Consider the following 19,308-nt stretch of genomic DNA (forward strand, 5'->3'; position numbering starts at 1 on the left):
AATTAAGAGTTCTGTATTTAGTAATTAGTAAAATATATGCTTTTGACCGAGATGTTCACAGCACTCTGTTTGCTCTCAGTGAAGAGCATCACACAAAAAGTTGTATTGTAAAAGAGCCAAGTTATCTATGCACACAGAAGATATAGTAAATCTTTTATGGTGATAAAAACTATTTTGTTTCTGTAATTAGGCAACTAAAAAAAGTAATCTGGCTCCTAAATGTTTCATTTTAAGAGCCAGTGGTTCACAAGTAATTTGTTTTAGTCTGGAGCCCTTATATGGAGAGTTTAGCCACAACCGCTGGCCTGACTCCCTGACCCTAGACAGGCTAAGGTTATGAAAATGAAAACTGGAGAAAAAAAAAAATCACCAGAAAAGTCATGTAATGTGACATGAGCTTGACAGATAGATGTAATTATGAGACAGAAAACGTTAAATATTTTTAAAAAATACCCTTAGCTTTACTGAAATGTACGAAGCTATGCATGTTTTACAATGCTCTGGAGAATTATATATTACTGATTAAACTTATTAAATGTTTTAGCACACTATCCATTGAAAATGGCACAATTTTACTAAAATTGTTAAATGACAAGTCTTCTAAAATAAGGCAAAAATTGTTATTCTTTTGAAAACTGCATAAAACCAACCTTTCCATAGGGCGTTTCAACATATTTCTCACTTCTTCCTTCTAAAATGTCAGGATCATCAAGGCCTGAACCTCCAATAATTCCAATCTGGGAAAATAAATAATTAAAAGAAAAAGTATAAACTAGAAATTTGCAAGCATTTTTTTTAAATCATAAAGTGCTATAAAACACATTGATATTATCAAGCTAAAATACAACAGTGAAGATTAACTGCAGTTCTGTCCATCTCCAATATCACTACCATGACAAGAGCCTACAATGGCTGGATAGGTTACAGTGTAAGAACAGGTTTAAAGCTTACACTCATTTTCTATTTGATTTGCTAATCTAATTTTCTACAAATCTTCGCACTAAGAGGAAATATACATACCTAGATGAAAAAATGTAGAATTAGTGAGAAATCCAATTAAAGAAAATCTGGATTCAAGGAAATTGAGCTAATTCCATTCCAAAATCCTGGATTAAGCCAAACCTGCATTTATTGAACTGATGAAACTAGAATTATGTGATCCGTAAGACCAAAGTTGAAGACTCGCTAATCCTGCTTTTTGAAATGGGCTAAGGATTTCCTTTTCCAGAAAGAAAGATTTAACAAAATCCAACTCAGTCACCATAGCAATCGATACTCTGAAACTATTATGCAAAAGAGCAGGATTAATGTGAAAGATTAATGCTTTTCAACCTTGATAATTAAGGAGCAAAGCATCCAATCATAGAATGAAGGTCTGTAAATGTCACGTCAGATGTGCTGAAAACAATTGCTCTATTAAAGAAGCCAAAAAAAAAAAAAAATTGAAAAATGTTACGTCCCTTCCTGAATCAACCACTTAGAAGCACAACATCTTCACCAAATACCATTCCAACGTTCTAGTATTCCCAGAGAAGTGTCTGCATGAATGATACTATTTGCATCCAAGGTTTTAATACAGGGGTGCCTAATACGTCGATCACGATTGACCGGTAGATCGGAAAGGTAGTGCAGGTAGATAGAGTTGCATTCAAAAAAAAATTATTTTTTTTTTATTTATTAAACTTTAGGTCTATCATATATCCTCCCTATGGCATTTGCCAATTGATTGACATACAGGGCGGCCAGTCTGAGATATCTTTTCTTCTAACACACTGGTCATCCCGCACGCACGATCAAACACGCGAGCTACTGCAAAACTCCGGCTGTGATCTAGTTAGCCTTCAAATTTATAAATCGACTAAAGAAGGGATTTAAAAAAAAAAAAAAAAATTTGTTTGGGGAGGGTATGGGCTGGATGTGGAATTGGAAGAGGATTTTTTTTTCTCACAATGTCACAATCTAAGTGCTTATGTCTGATCTGTCAATCTATCATTGCTATTCCAAAGAAGGAAGATGTGGAAAGGTACTTTTGAACTGTTCATAAAAACTACGAAACTGACTTCCTTCTGAAAAGCAATCGGAGAAAGAGAAAGGAGAGGGAACTAAAATCGCAGTTAATTGGACAGCCGTCATTTTTTACTCGGCTGAATTCAAAAGCAAAGGCAGACACACTGAAACATCGTTCCGGGTGAGTCACTCGATCATTAAGCATAAGCAGTCCTTCTGAGATGGAGAGATAAGAGGCCTTCGTTGAGACAGATGGCTAGGGAGAAATTCCTGCTGAGATTTCAAGACCCCTGGCCGGAGAAAAAGGAGTTTCTCCTTGTAATTAAACATGCAGAATACAAGCAACTTAATAATGATCAATGGCCGCTAGACTTGGCATTTTTTTTCCCCAATCTGACCAACATGTTGAATTGTGACTCCGTGAGAACCGTAACTACAAAGAGGACTATTTCATTTATGTTAAGTAGAATGCCCAGAGGGGACTGGGTGGTCTCGTGGCCTGGAACCCCTACAGATTTTTTTTTTCTCCAGCTTTCTGGAGTTTTCTTTTTTGTTTTTTCTGTCCACCCTGGCCATCGGACCTTACGCCTTTTCTATGTTAACTAATGTTGCCTTATTTTAATTTCTTATTTTGTCTTTTTTTCTTTTCTTCATTATGTAAAGCACTTTGAGCTACTTTTTGTATGAAAATGTGCTATATAAATAATTAAGCTCATTCAACAACAACAACATTTAACAGCTGCAAGGAAAAGAGAACTCCATGCTCAATAGGATTCACTCAGTTAATGCTTTCAAACGAAAAATGCAACATCTGTCCTCAAAGCTGCAGCATCTTGATTTGGGGAACATCCAAAACCTCGTTTCAGAGCTGGTGACGCAATGGAAGGCATGTGCGCAATTTGACAGCATACGCTACACAGAACAGATTGAAAATTGCCTGTCAGACTTTGACAGACGGTTTCAAGACTCAGCATTACTTGAGCCAAATCGCTACATTTAAGTGCTATCCATTTAGGGAAGATGTTGAGGGTGAAACACCTGCATCGAAAATTGCAACACTTTTTCACCTAAAACTCCTCTAGAGTGGAGGATGAAATTTTGACACTACAGGATGACATTCAGCTGAAGTATGGGGCGCATGGACAGTTTTGGAACTTACTCACAGAGGAAAAGTACCCAAACATGAGGAAATGTGCTACCTCCTTGACTGCATTGTTCAGATCTACTTATTTATGCGAGTCAGCCTTTTCCCACATGAAGATTATTAAATCCAAATACTGTAGTGACCATAAATGTATTGAATTGTTATTGTGCCATAAAGGTTATTCAGTTATGCAAGGTAAGACAACATATTTTACGAATAAAGTATACTCAGTATATATCAATTATATAAATATACCGCCCTGGTGGCTATGGGGACCACGGGTACAGAGCTTTGAAGCTCAACCCTGTAGGGGACCCGTAGTCACCACCAGGGGGCGCCCCAATGCCTTGGGAGCCCTGGACCTCAGCACTTCCGCCACACCCAGAAGTCGGAGACACCCGGAGTGTTTCCAGGTATGCAGCCAGTGTGGCGGAAGTGCCGGCAGAAGATTGTCGGGAGTCACCTGGAGCACATCCGGGCAACTATAAAAGGGGTGCCTCCCTCCATTTAGGGTCTGGAGTTGGAAGGATGAGAAGACAAGGTCTTGGAGAGGTAAGGAGGCAGCCTGAAGAGAGTGAGGCATTTGATGGTTGGCCTGGACTAGGGAATCCATTCCTGGATGGGTTTGTCCATTCCCGGGAATCCTGCATGTCTTTCCCGGGAATCCCGGGAATGACACAGTGCACAGGCATCTCACATGTGAATGGTTTTAGAATGAGTGACACTTATTTTTAATAAAACTACTGCAATATGTTGACACCAATAAAAGACTAACCTTAACTACAAGCAGTTCATGCTGTCATAGAAGTACATGTATCTAGTTAGTTGCAGTAAGAAGAGCGTAGAAAGCACAACGTGTCGAGCGTGCGGTCGTCCAGGCAAGAGCGCACCTTTGTGCAGATGGCACAGTCATCAGATACTGATACACTTGTTCTAAACAACGCCCGTGCTTGCTGTTGCTCTGAAACACCGCCATTTCAGCTTTTACTGATGCATCCAGTTTCTTATCATTCTGTGATGGTAAGTTTCTTAGCACAGATAATGCGGATGCAACAGACTGACACATTGCAATTTCAAGTTGCTGTTCAAAGTGGTCAACAGCACAGACGTCAATGAACTCTGCTCCATCCCAGCATTCGTAAGCTGCAGAGTACAGACTCCTCCCAGTCCACTGTGCTCAGTCAGCCGGGAGACTGACTGCTGCTGGTCTGTTGTTGACCGAATTAAATCAGCAACACACTACACTGTGGGCCAAAAAACCGTGCCACTTAATTATTTTCAACTATAACTTATTTCTTGATCGATTTTTACACGCTATATAGGTGCTGGTCATAAAATTAGAATATCATGACAAAGTTGATTTATTTCAGTAATTCCATTCAAAAAGTGAAACTTGTATATTAGATTCATTCATTACACACAGACTGATGTATTTCAAATGTTTATTTCTTTTAATGTTGATGATTATAACTGACAACTAATGAAAGTCCCAAATTCAGTATCTCGGAAAATTAGAACATTGTGAAAAGGTTCACTATTGAAGACACCTGGTGCCATACTCTAATCAGCTAATTAACTCAAAACACCTGCAAAAGCCTTTAAATGGTCTCTCAGTCTAGTTCTGTAGGCTACACAATCATGGGGAAGACTGCTGACTTGACAGTTGTCCAAAAGACGACCATTGACACATTGCACAAGGAGGGCAAGACACAAAAGGTCATTGCTAAAGAGGCTGGCTGTTCACAGAGCTCTGTGTCCAAGCACATTAATAGAGAGGCGAAGGGAAGGGATGTGGTAGAAAAAAGTGCACAAGCAATAGGGATAACCGCACCCTAGAGAGGATTGTGAAACAAAACCCATTCAAAAATGTGGGGGAGATTCACAAAGAATGGACTGCAACTGGAGTCAGTGCTTCAAGAACCACCATGCACAGACGTATGCAAGACATGGGTTTCAGCTGTCGCATTCCTTGTGTCAAGCCACTCTTGAACAAGAGACAGCGTCAGAAGCGTCTTGCCTGGGTAAAGACAAAAAAGGACTGGACTGCTGCTTTCTGATGAAAGTAAATTTAGCATTTCCTTTGGAAATCAAGGTCCCAGAGTCTGGAGGAAGAGAGGAAAGGCACAGAATCCACGTTGCGTGAGGTCCAGTGTAAAGTTTCCACAGTCAGTGATGGTTTGGGGTGCCATGTCATCTGCTGGTGTTGGTTCATTGTGTTTTCTGAGGTCCAAGGTCAACGCAGCCGTCTACCAGGAAGTTTTAGAGCACTTCATGCTTCCTGCTGCTGACGAATTTTATGGAGATGCAGATTTCATTTTCCAAACAAGACCTGGCACCTGCACACAGTGCCAAAGCTACCAGTACCTGGTTTAAGGACCATGGTATCCCTGTTCTTGATTGGCCAGCAAACTCGCCTGACCTTAACCCCATAGAAAATCTATGGGGTATTGTGAAGAGGAAGATGCAATACGCCAGACCCAACAATTCAGAAGAGCTGAAGGCCACTATCAGAGCAACATGGGCTGTCATAACACCTGAGCAGTGCCACAGACTGATCGACTCCATGCTACGCCGCATTGCTGCAGTAATCCAGGCCAAAGGAGCCCCAACTAAATATTGAGTGCTGTACATGCTCATACTTTTCATGTTCATACCTTTCAGTTGGGCAACATTTCTAAAAATCCTTTCTTTGCATTGGTCTTAATTGATATTCTAATTTTCCGAGATACTGAATTTGGGACTTTCATTAGTTGTCAGTTATAATCATCAACATTAAATGAAATAAACATTTGAAATACATGAGTCTGTGTGTAATGAATGAATCTAATATACAAGTTTCACTTTTTGAATGGAATTACCGAAATAAATTAACTTTGTCATGATATTCTAATTTTATGACCAGCACCTGTATATGCAAGCTTGGCCGTTCCCGTTTTCCTGGGAATTACTACAGTTTTATTCCCAGGAATGCGGGAATGAAAAATGTCCGGGAATGGATTTCCTAGCCTGGACTATTGGGGACTTTGGGGTTGCGTGCACTTATTGTAAATATGAGTAGTGTAAATAAACGTGTGTTGGGTGACTTCAACGTGTCCAGGTCATCTTCCACTATTTTATTATATTATATTATATATAATATAATATATAATATATATAAAATCATTTTTAATGTAGGTAGATCATTTCGATCCGGTCATTTTAAAAGTAGCTCGCAAGACGAAAGTGTGGGCACCCCTGTTTTAATATACCTGAACACAGTTTCAAAACACGATACAGTCCATGTCATGGCTTTGAGTAGTTTTTTTTTTTTTTTTTTTTTTTAAAAAGGGTAGTTTTTCTTACAAAATTCAATATGGCACACATCAACAATGTTGTGTGAAAAAAAGTGTGCTTAACTTTTAAGAAATGCCTGCACATGCGCGCACACACACACACGCTGCCTTTCTGAAACAAAAATAATTACCATTAAAGAGGAATTCCAAAGAGTCAAAGGCAGGGCAATCAAATTTAAACTGCAACATTTCTGAGCAATAACTGGTAACACACTCACTTATGGAACAAGCTGCCCACCTTCATCTGTTCTGTGAAGTCCCTCGCCTTTTAAAGAAACATCTCTGAAGACCCTCATCTTCAGAGAATACCCATACAAACTTATTAATGCAGTTTTGATTTGGGGTCCTGTAATGGGATAAGGCAACAATATTACTTCTACATTGTATGGTACTTTATTTAACTGATAGTTTTTATGAACTACGCACACGTATCTATATCAAACAGTACAAGCATCAATGTGTCCTCTTATCCGTTCTTAAAATTATGGGATGCCACACACAAGTACTATGCAAATATTGAGTCCAAATACCTGGGCTCTCCGGTTTCAACAGGGTAAGTTACCATTCAAAAAGTGAGCACCTTTGAGTCTTCCAAGACTCATAGATGAAAGTAATTAAGCTTTGCTTTCGTTTGTAATGTAATCCTCAGACAATGTACAGTTTAATGAAGTTAGGATAATCTCTTGCAGTAAGGACTTGGAACAACTCTACAGTATGTATTAGGGCTACAATGATCAGTCGACGTAAATAGATGACGTCGACTACAAAAAATTGTCGATGCGGATTTTTTATTGTTGATGAGTCATAAACAGAACCTTCAATAGAGGCTCCAGTCAAAGAACCACATTGGCTTTTGTAACTGCAATGCACTACATGAACGTCGGGGGGGCAGTATTGTTTGCTATTGTTTGTCAAGACAGCAAACAGTCCTAGCAACAAAGAATGTCTGAGGAGAAGAATTCTGAGGAAAATAAACGTGGTTGCAATGGTGAGTCGGATAGAGAAGGGGGAAGGAGATGGAAAAAAATTGAGACAAACTTTCTAAAGTGTGGGAGCACTTCACCGAAAAAGGAAAAAAAGTTGAATGCAGCTTTTTCACAACAGCACCACTGCAATGCATAAGCATCTGAAGCACAAGCATCCTGGAACTGTGATGCCGCCGTCTCTTGAGAAGTTATGCTGCCGCTGTTAGTTAGGGTCAGATCAGGAGGGGAGGGAGAGCTTGAACGAGACTGAGAAAATAAAAGTGAAAAATGCCAACTTTTACAAGTAACAAATTTACACTCGATCTGATAGTTTTAAAATAATATTGCATTAGTGCGATGTTTTCCGATGGGTACGATTCAGGTCATACAATGATTTCTTCAAAATGTCACATAAAATTTGTCTCTCTTCTCTTTCTTTCCTCTGAATGTCCTGGAGTCCTGTGCAGACTGGGCAAAGGCAGAAATGCGGTCACTGATTACAACCGCAAGAAGGTACACGAATGAATATGAATAATGTTGCATCCATGCCACAATGTTTTCCGAAATGTACTATAAGTTCATAAAATGAATAATTCCAAATATCATATATACCTATGTCTGTTTTTTTTGTCAGTGTGACTTTGACATCACGGGCCATAAGGTGCATGTATTGAAAAAATTGAATAAACAAAATTAGTGACAATGAGATATGAATAAGGCAGATTCATTTGTGTGTCAGCTTTTATCCATTCAGATCAGAGAATTTCCAGTTCCATTGTCTCAAAACACCACTCACATCTACAGTTATTCCCAGTTTCAAATAAAAAGTAACAGCGTCAGATCCCTGGGGGGGGGCGGTAGTATATATCGTGATCGTGACAGAGAATAAAAGTAGAAAAAAAAAAAAAGGCAACTTTTACAAGTACTATACATTTACACTGACTGTTACCGACACAAATCAAATGTATGGGTTTATTGTATAATATTAACAAGAGCAACTCACTACTCAAAACGGTAAATATACGAGGCAGTCAGGATCGAACCAGGAGACTCTTGATTATAAGTCAGCAATTCGTACCGCTTCGCCACGGAAGCTATTGTATCATCCTTGAACCTTTTGTGAAAGTGCTTATTTGATCTTTGCACATTATATAGTCTGTCTACATTTTATTACTAAAATATGAAAAATGTTTGTTTTAACAATGTATTTTTTGGTTAAGTTAAATGCACTTTGTTTAAAGACTACGTGCACTTTAGTTTGTATTGTTTAATGTATTTATTGTGATGTCACACTAATATTAAAAACATCTGATTTTAAAATTCATATGTTTCACTGGTTATTTTAATTTGATTATTATTAATTTTAAATTGTGTTAATACAGAGACATTCACAGGTGGACAGACGTGAGCAGATGAGGTAAGACATGCACTGGAGCCCAGAACAGGATGTGCAACCACAGGTCGCAGGCTTCAAAATAGTCGGGCATGAAATAATCGTGACTGTTGTGATGTGAGATTTTGCATATAACTTGATAAATATTTTGTATGTCTATTTGTAAATTTAGGCAAATCAATGTAATTTAGTGTTACTTTGGTGAGAGGCATTCGTGTTTGCCCCCCCTTTATGACCGAGTCTCTTTGAATTTTACAACAGAGTTGGGGGAAGGACACTAGTGGACACTAATGAACTGAAAGGCACACTCAGACACAGACCAAGCCAGTTTGTAAACTTAAAGTACACCTCTGTTATACCGTTATCGTACATTTTATCTTTAGATAGTATCAATTCTCTTTATTTTGACATTGATACGTGTCTGCAGATGGGTAGGCTGACAAGTCCCAGAGGGAAATTTGTTTGTAGCAGGAAGGTACAAAACAAAGTACACATGCAAGTAAGCCAGGACACATCTGACAACCAATGTTATAACCGATTCAAGATTAGTACAAAGAAGAACAATTCCATTTAACATTATACAAATTCAGAAGTTAGCAGGACCTCTGCGTGTAACAGAATTCAAAATGCTTATAGCTATAAAAAATAAAAAAAGTTTAAGTCTGCTGCTTTCTACTCTTGATAGCCTAAACTTGCAGCCGGATAGAAAAAGCTAAAATTTAGGTAAAAGATGACTATTGTCTGACAGAATTGAACTGGCCTTCTTTCTAACGTGTTTGTGAAACAGCTCAAGTGTGCTGCAAACCAATAATTTTTGAATATAAAACTTATAAAAGCAAATGTAACAACAAAATTAACAAAACACTACCAAAAAAAATGTCAATTTGTCCACCAAACTGGAATTTACTATGAAGGAATCGCTATGTCTGCCCCTTCTTACAAATTTCTTCTTTGTCAAGATCAACGTTTAGCCTGTTATCAATGATTGTCCCTGGATACTTGTAGTGCTCCATCATGTCCACAGTCTCCCTTTAAAATGTTGAGGGAGTTGAAGGAGGGAGCACCTAAAATCTACAGCCATATCCTTTGTCTTAGATATTTATTTGTAGTAATAGGGTGTTTGTCTGAAGAAGGGGCTTGAGCTGCCTTGAAAGCTTGCATACTGTAATCTGTGCCGTTAGCCAATAAAAGGTGTCATTTTGCTTAACTTCTCATTGCAGACAGTTGTAAAAAGAAACAATCACACCATCTGACAAACTCATCACCCCTAGAGTAGGTCCATGACTGTCCTCCATTTTGTAGAAGACTCAAAATTAGCGCTTTTATGCATACATAAGTAATCCGATTATTGACAAACCATATTTCTAAAATGCCATGCAAACCCTTATTTAAATTAAGGAAAATCGGGTTATTAGCCTATGAGAAACCTGGTTAACCGAAGTAGATTTTTCTGTGAATAATCCAGTTATGTAGCCATGTACACCCATAACCTGGTTACAGTTACAAATTTAGTAGTCTGTGCATGTCCATTTTACTCTGTTAGCCTACACATGCATTTGCTTTGCACATGCTTTCAGCAGCCACAAAATAAATATCGAAAAAGCAAAATGTTCAGGAGATCACATTATTCCTTCTTCTGGTTGAAGGAATCCGTCTTAATATTTTGAAAATCTCTAAATGTATGTTAATGAGCTGAATGCACGGTGCTAACCTCAGCATCACATTCTCGAGATCAGTAGGGTAACATGTTAAAAGTTAACGTGCATTACATAGTCTGAATACTTTTTAAAGTAATGAGAAAGCTAACACGATGCTTATCTTACAGAAGTAAACAACCTGCATTATTATATTATTCCAGAAGAACACGTACCTAGGGCGTCATGTATAACACCATGCGTAGAATTCACACTATGGTGTATGGACTAAAACAGAAATGTGCGTACAAACAAAAAAATTCAGACGCATTAATCTGTGCATATGCCAACTTCAACATTCTTGTGTTACATAAATCCCTGTCAGCGTGAAACTAACACACGTGCACACACCTGCCGCCCAGCTCCTCCCAGAATTATGCCTCTTTGAATATGCAAATCAATATAAATAGCTTGTTAAGTTCAGCGTTCTGTGAAAAGACAATGGCAAAAGCACAGGAGGGAGAGGAGAGAAAAAAAAAAAAAAAAAAAAGAATTTCAGAGAATACCAAGTGAAGGCAAGGAAAAACAAAATATTATTTGTTGGTTTAAGCAGTGGTATACAGTAATCCCTCCTCCATCGCGGGGGTTGCGTTCCAGAGCCACCCGCGAAATAAGAAAATCCGCGAAGTAGAAACCATATGTTTATATGGTTATTTTTATATTGTCATGCTTGGGTCACAGATTTGCACAGAAACACAGGAGGTTGTAGAGAGACAGGAACGTTATTCAAACACTGCAAACAAACATTTGTCTCTTTTTCAAAAGTTTAAACTGTGCTCCATGACAAGACAGAGATGACAGTTCCGTCTCACAATTAAAAGAATGCAAACATATCTTCCTCTTCAAAGGAGTCAGGAGCAGAGACTGTCATAAAGGCAGAGGAAAATCAATAGGGCTGTTTGGCTTTTAAGTATGCGAAGCACCGCAGCACAAAGCTGTTGAAGGCGGCAGCTCACACCCCCTCCGTCAAGAGCACAGAAAGAGAGAGAGAGAGAGAGAGAAAAACAAGCAAGCAAAAATCAATACGTGCCCTTCGAGCTTTTAAGTATGCGAAGCACGGTGCAGCATGTCGTTTCAGGAAGCAGCTGCACAAAAGATAGCAACGTGAAGATAATCTTTCAGCATTTTTAGACTAGCGTCCGTATCGTCTAGGTTTGCGAACAGCCCCCCTGCTCAATCCCCCTACGTCAGGATCAGAGAAAGTCAGCGCAAGAGAAAGAGAAATGTAAGCTGGGTAGCTTCTCAGCCATCTGCCAATAGCGTCCCTTGTATGAAATCAACTGGGCAAACCAACTGAGGAAGCATGTACCAGAAATTAAAAGACCCATTGTCCGCAGAAACCCGCGAAGCAGCAAAAAATCCGCGATATATATTTAAATATGCTTACATATAAAATCCGTGATGGAGTGAAGCCGCGAAAGGCGAAGCGCGATATAGCGAGGGATTACTGTATAAGTAGAAAATGCATCCAAATACATCATTGGATGGAGCTTTGATGCATACAAGTGTGCAGTCTATTGCACCAATGACCCTGGTTAGGTTGGCCAGCTCGTACAAAACCCTTGACTAACTTCCACTTGCCTTTCCCCACCATAAGAACTGAATATAATCCCACATTAGTGTTAATATGCCATTAAGTACTCCAGGTAGTATGCGGCTCATAGATGGCTAAGAAATCCCAGACCTGTCTGCAATCTCCCACGGAAATGACCCCATAGACAAAAAGCCAAGTGTCACTAGGACATGCAGATATACCGGTATGGCATGGCTTCTTATTGTTGCTCTTTGCAGAATAGGTTCCATAAGAGTGCATAAATGTACCAGAATGGGTCTGGGGAGTCTAAAACTAAATCAACCATTCATCACTCTCTGCCAACACATCAGCACGATCCTGGAATCTGCACTCCCTCCTCAGTTCACCCTGTGGAAAAAAACATGCAGTAGGGCGAGATCAGCCACTGCTGCGTTACATCAAATCAGGTTCAAATCTATTCCCTTTTATAGGAAAATACACTCAATTAGGTACATACCTCCGTGTTGAGTTTACTAAGAAGAGAAAACAACTGCTGTTCAAAAATCATCCGATTTTTAGCTAATTTGACATTTTGTAGAAGGATGTGACATCTTGTAATTTATAATTTGCATATTTATACAGGATTCATTGATAGTGTGTTTAGTGCAAATGGCATTTATATCCATCCATCCATCCATCCATTTTCCAACCCGCTGAATCCGAACACAGGGTCACGGGGGTCTGCTGGAGCCAATCCCAGCCCACACAGGGCACAAGGCAGGAACCAATCCCGGACAGGGTGCCAACCCAGGCATTTATATCAAACTTAATATATATATACACACACACACACACACACATTTTATTTATATATATTATATTTATTATATATATATCCTCTTTAATAAAATCCCTTTGTGTGTCCAGGTGTCCGTGTGTGTGTGTGTGTGTGTGTCTTCTGGTGAAGTGCGCACGCGCGGGGCACGGTGCGATGTGCGATATTACTGTCAGAGAAAGTTAGAGGCGTTTTACAGAAATACAAACCAGTATTACTGCGAGAGGAAATTAAAAGGTACACAATACAGTGACGCATATTACAGCCACATACAAGCCAGTATTACTGTCAGAGGAGATTAAAGGCATATTACCGACGCGCACGCCTGTATTACCGCCAGAGAAAATTAAAGGTATATTACGGACGTACAAGACAGTATTACTGTCACAGAAGATTAAAGACACACAATACACGGCGGCAGCCCACGAAGAACGGTCAGCTCAGCAAGTAAACATCAACAAAAGAAGGCTGAAAGAAAGAAAAATATGACCAACAAAAAGAATGAGGTCAAAGACCCTTGCCATTTAATATAGACTGTTCCTGCTAATGTTTATGCACTACTGTTCTAGCGCACGTTATTGTAACGGGCTAAATGACTAGTATATGGATGGATGGAAAATGGATGGATGGATGGACCCATTTTCTTTAATCAAACATATTCTGACGCACTTAAATTGCATTTAATGCAATTGTCAGAGATCTTTCACATACTCCATAGCACACTCAAAGTCATAACTGTCTTTAACACAAATTCTTTTCAAAGCTTTATTATTTTCTGGTATTCACTATTTAAAGCATTTACACACTCTTTGCTGCTCAGGCTTACATTACTTTCCCTTACTTCACTGCATGTTAACATTGTCTACTTACACACTGTTTATTTATTTCCAAACGTACGAAAAGAAACAAAGTTGGTCTCATCAGTTATGGGAGATGGACGTCTGAAGCAAAACTCTGTTAGCAGCAGTGTTAATTTTTCTATTATTTTTAATCATCCCGAGGTATCCTGTATTTCCCGAACTCAAGGAGGTACTATTACAGTATATGCAAGCATATACACTGCCTGGCCAAAAAAAAAAAGTCGCCACCAAAAAAAAAAAAAGGGTCACACACTCTAATATTTCGTTGGACCACCTTTAGCTTTGATTACGGCACACATTCGCTGTGGCATTGTTTCAATAAGCTTCTGCAATGTCACAAGATTTAGTTCCATCCAGTGTTGCATTAATTTTTCACCATTTTTTTGCATTGATGATGGTGCACTAGGCATGATGGGTGCATCACTTCATCTGCTTCTCTTCTTACCCTGATGTGCCTATCACTCTGGAACAGGGTAAATCTGGACTCATCAGACCACATGACCTTCTTCCATTGCTCCAGAGTCCAATCTTTATGCTCCCTAGCAAATTGAAGCCTTTTTTTCCGGTTTGCCTCACTGATTAGTGGCTTTCTTACGGCTACACAGCTGTTCAGTCCCAATCCCTTGAGTTCCCTTCGCACTGTGCGTGTGGAAATGCTCTTACTTTCACTATTAAACAATAGACCCGAGTTCTACTTTTGTTTTTCTTCGATTTGATTTCACCAAACGTTTAACACTAGAATTACCAGAGCCTACGAAAAAACTCGTAAATCCGTCCCACCTTAAATCGCGTCTTAAATCCGTTTGCACCTCTCCGCCAGAGTCCTTTGTCATCTAAATGTGCTGATAAACCAAAGCTACTAGCAGCCAGCTATTCCATCCCCCCACCGACTTAGAATGAACTTCTCTCCTAGCTCAAGCCTTGCCTTGATTTGATTACCTGGGATTGAAGTGGAGTTTTACAGTGGAAATAATTCTAGCGTTATTTGGAATACACGCATTTCATGTGTGTTCCATTTCTATAGTAGGCTGTGCAAACACATTTTTAAAACAGAAACGTTTTTCATATTCTAATAGTAAATGACAAAATGTAGGCATAAACTATATAACGTATGAAGCCTGAAGTCCATATATCAAAGAAACACTTTCACAAAAGGTACAAATAAGAGAACACGTGCGCTTTCATTCAAAAAAAAAAAAAAAAAAAAAAAAAGCCGCTTTAGCATGCCACATTGACACACTTATTACAACCGCCGCGGTGGCGTAATGGTATCAGCTCCTGACTGGGGATCAGAGGGTGGCGAGTTCGATCCCGCACGGCTCCACTTCGAGAAATTAACTGCATTTATTCTTACAATTTTAGAATAACAACATAAATTTGATTTCAGTCTGTAACAGCCGGTGTAACTTATGATACTGGTAAAGGTTAGCTTTTTTTTTTTTTTTTTTTAATTCACTTTTCATTCTCGCAGTTGCATTCAGAATCAATCCATACAACCCCATCTGACAGCTGGTTTCACATAAATAAAAGTGCACTTTTATTCAAGACTATAACCGAAGAATAAAGAAAGCAAGTTACAGTTGGTGGTTGATACGACAGCTTGCGTGGTGCAATGTTAAGAACTGCTGATTTCCGATCCGTGCTATATAAAATCATCACATTCAAATATTAACAGTTCCCACACACCCAAGGTCCGCCATTCCTACATTTACGACATGTGTACTTGTTGCAGTGTACACACCTCTCTGTGCTATGGTTCCTATTACAGTGAATGAGCACCTGACACTGTACTTTCTTCCCTGGGAGAAGCTGAACAAACTTCCGTTCTAAGACCTCAGCTTCCCCCAGGGAAGAAAGTACAGTGTCAGGTGCTCATTCACTGTAATAGGAACCATAGCACAGAGAGGTGTGTACACTGCAACAAGTACACATGTCGTAAATGTAGGAATGGCGGACCTTGGGTGTGTGGGAACTGTTAATATTTGAATGTGATGATTTTATATAGCACGGATCGGAAATCAGCAGTTCTTAACATTGCACCACGCAAGCTGTCGTATCAACCACCAACTGTAACTTGCTTTCTTTATTCTTCGGTTATAGTCTTGAATAAAAGTGCACTTTTATTTATGTGAAACCAGCTGTCAGATGGGGTTGTATGGATTGATTCTGAATGCAACTGCGAGAATGAAAAGTGAATTAAAAAAAAAAAAAAAAAAAGCTAACCTTTACCAGTATCATAAGTTACACCGGCTGTTACAGACTGAAATCAAATTTATGTTGTTATTCTAAAATTGTAAGAATAAATGCAGTTAATTTCTCGAAGTGGAGCCGTGCGGGATCGAACTCGCCACCCTCTGATCCCCAGTCAGGAGCTGATACCATTACGCCACCGCGGCGGTTGTAATAAGTGTGTCAATGTGGCATGCTAAAGCGGCTTTTTTTTTTTTTTTTTTTTTTTTGAATGAAAGCGCACGTGTTCTCTTATTTGTACCTTTTGTGAAAGTGTTTCTTTGATATATGGACTTCAGGCTTCATACGTTATATAGTTTATGCCTACATTTTGTCATTTACTATTAGAATATGAAAAACGTTTCTGTTTTAAAAATGTGTTTGCACAGCCTACTATAGAAATGGAACACACATGAAATGCGTGTATTCCAAATAACGCTAGAATTATTTCCACTGTAAAACTCCACTTCAATCCCAGGTAATCAAATCAAGGCAAGGCTTGAGCTAGGAGAGAAGTTCATTCTAAGTCGGTGGGGGGATGGAATAGCTGGCTGCTAGTAGCTTTGGTTTATCAGCACATTTAGATGACAAAGGACTCTGGCGGAGAGGTGCAAACGGATTTAAGACGCGATTTAAGGTGGGACGGATTTACGAGTTTTTTCGTAGGCTCTGGTAATTCTAGTGTTAAGTGATCGCCGATCACGATCATTCAGGATTTTTTTCCGGCCACATTTCTTCCTCGAAGACGATGGGACCCCACTATCCTTCCAGTTTTTAATAATGCGTTGGACAGTTCTTAACCCAATTTTAGTAGTTTCTGCAATCTCCTTAGATGTTTTCTCTGCTTGATGCATGCCAATGATTTGACCCTTCTCAAACAGACTAACATCTTTTCCACGACCACGAGATGTGTCCTTTGACATGGTTGTTTAAGAAATGAGAAGCAACTCATTGCACCAGTTGGGGTTAAATAACTTGTTGCCAGCTGAAAGATAATCACCCATGCAGTAATTATCCAATAGGAGGCTCGTACCTATTTGCTTAGTTAAATCCAGGAGGCGACTTTTTTTTTTGGCCAGGCAGTGCATAAACATGAGTGGTAAGAGAGGGGCTCAGAAAGAAACGGAAAAGAAACTCAAAGCTACACCCAAACCTAGACAGGTGTCAAGTCCAAGTTTAACCTCAAGGTATGGCCTTACAGAGACCGACCGGGAGCAGATGGGCGTAAGTACAGATCTCCCGGGACCCCGGGCCATTTCATTGTCTCCAGAGGAGTGCGAAAGTGGGAGCCAATGTGCAAATGATGCAGGTCACAATAGCTCGTCCAATCCAGAAGATTCATTAAAACTGGAAATGGCCTTGCCTTCCGCATTTTCATCTATTCCTCGTGAGCCGGAAGCATCGGATGTAACAGGGCTTGTCACTTCACCTGCCGAGCACAAAGGCCTAAACGATCTGTCTGTACTGAAGGTAATGATCAGTGCAAAGGCCACGGCTCAAGACATAAAAGGAGCTCAAGAAAGATAGAAAGAAATAAATGGTATGCTCAAGACAAACGAGAAGCTGCAGCAGGATAACAAAGACCTGGAGAAAAGTGTATATAATCGCTTTGAGGCGGCCTTTAAAGATATGCTGGAAAAAATTGAGGAACACATTCAGGAAAATGCATCCAAGTTTGAGGAAAAATGGAGCACTTAGCGATCAGTTGTAAGATGTTCAGCAAACATTCATGACTCGAATTGAAACAGCTGAACATCTGGCATCTACTGCAGACGGGAAAGCAACTGCGCAAATTCCGAATGCAAAAAACTCGGGTACATATTTGCCGCACTGGAAGATGGATGCAGAAGGAATAATATTAGATTCGAAGGTCTCCCAGAGAATCGTGCATGTCCAAACCCAGTGAAATTCGTAGCCTAGCTCTAAAGTAGTTCTCTAAAGTACTCTATAAAGTATACTCTAAAGTAATTGAAGAGGACTATATATCTGACACTGCATACAGGGCTCAAATGACTCTAAACCTAGGAGTTTTATCGTGTACTTTGAGAAATAAGTTAAATTACATGTAATGTCTCTTCTCAGACAGAAACAAGAGATTATATTTGAAAATAACCACATTCGCATTTTCCCCGGATTTCTCACCCTCAACAGCTGCTAAGCGTGCAGCTTTTTACAACAACATTAAACAGTGCTTACAGAAAGCCGAGATCAGATACAGCCTCTTGTACCCTGCCAAACTGAAAGTGGATATTCAAAACAAGCATTACATCTTTACCACTACGGAGGAAGCAGAAAAAGAGTTAAGAAAGCTGATTCCGACACTTTTTTTTTTAAATATGATCGTGAGTCGCATCTTGTCATTACATGGCAACGAACATCTTCCTGGTTGCTTGATCTGCTTGCAATGATACTAGTACTAACACTATACAGCCCTTTTCCCTTCTCGGACACTTTGTAATTAAAGCATAAACAATTATATGCATATATGAATGTGTAATGTTGAAGAAATTATTTTTTTTTATATAAATAAACTCTTCTAAAGGAGACTGTTTAACATCATACCCTTGGTTTACTGTTATTATCATATTATGGTTTACTATGCTTATCCAGGGCCACTTTTTAACACCATTCCCTGGGCTTACTATCTCATGATTGCTGAAGATTAGATTTTAAGCTTATAGTAAAATGGACTGGACTGGCAATAAATTTCTCAATTTTATTCCTCATACGCCGCTGCTGAGGGGCTTGTTTTGTTTTGGACGTGCTCTATCTTTAGGTATGTCAGAGCACTGGGACTTTGGGAAGTGGGGTCCAGCCTCGTGGGGAGAAAAATATCTTTTTAATCCTTTTAATTATAAATGCCAACGTAACAATAGCCTTCAGGGCAGTAACTCCAGGGAAAATTGGAAATTAAGGTCAAAGCTGTCTTATTTTCAGTTAAGACTTAGAAATGACAATAAAAGCTCAAAAGCAATGTCTAAAAGACTGGACAATTAGCTTTGTGAGCTGGAATGTTAAAGGCCTGAATCAAGAATTAAAGAGAAAGAAAGTATTCTCTCACCCAAGAGCTCTAAACTCTAAAATAGTATTTTTACAGGAGACCCACTTATTAAGCAAGGATCAGTTTCAGCTACACAAAGACTGGACTAGCCAAATATTCCATTCCAGCTTTACAAAGAAAAACAAGAGGTGTGGGAATTCTTATACATAGAACAGTCTCGTCTGTAGTATCAGATGTAGTATCTGATCCTGAGGGGAGATATGATTGTCATAGGTAATTTACATAACTGTAAAGTGATTAATACATACAGTATTTATGCACCCAATGATGATGAT

The 19,308-nt window shown here is 39.2% G+C and overlaps 1 protein-coding gene across 1 annotated transcript in view; it reads right to left on the reverse strand.

Annotated features, from left to right (window-relative positions):
• mtap (methylthioadenosine phosphorylase) overlaps window positions 1-19,308 on the reverse strand; it is a 191,737-nt gene that overhangs the window by 147,993 nt on the left and 24,436 nt on the right. Inside the window, exon 2 of the mRNA XM_028805159.2 lies at window positions 651-737. Within this exon, the coding sequence (XP_028660992.2) occupies window positions 651-737 (87 nt within the window). The remainder of the gene's footprint in view (window positions 1-650; window positions 738-19,308) is intronic.

The sequence above is a fragment of the Erpetoichthys calabaricus genome, chromosome 7 (assembly GCF_900747795.2).
Source record: "Erpetoichthys calabaricus chromosome 7, fErpCal1.3, whole genome shotgun sequence".
In the NCBI taxonomy this organism is placed as follows: domain Eukaryota; kingdom Metazoa; phylum Chordata; class Cladistia; order Polypteriformes; family Polypteridae; genus Erpetoichthys; species Erpetoichthys calabaricus.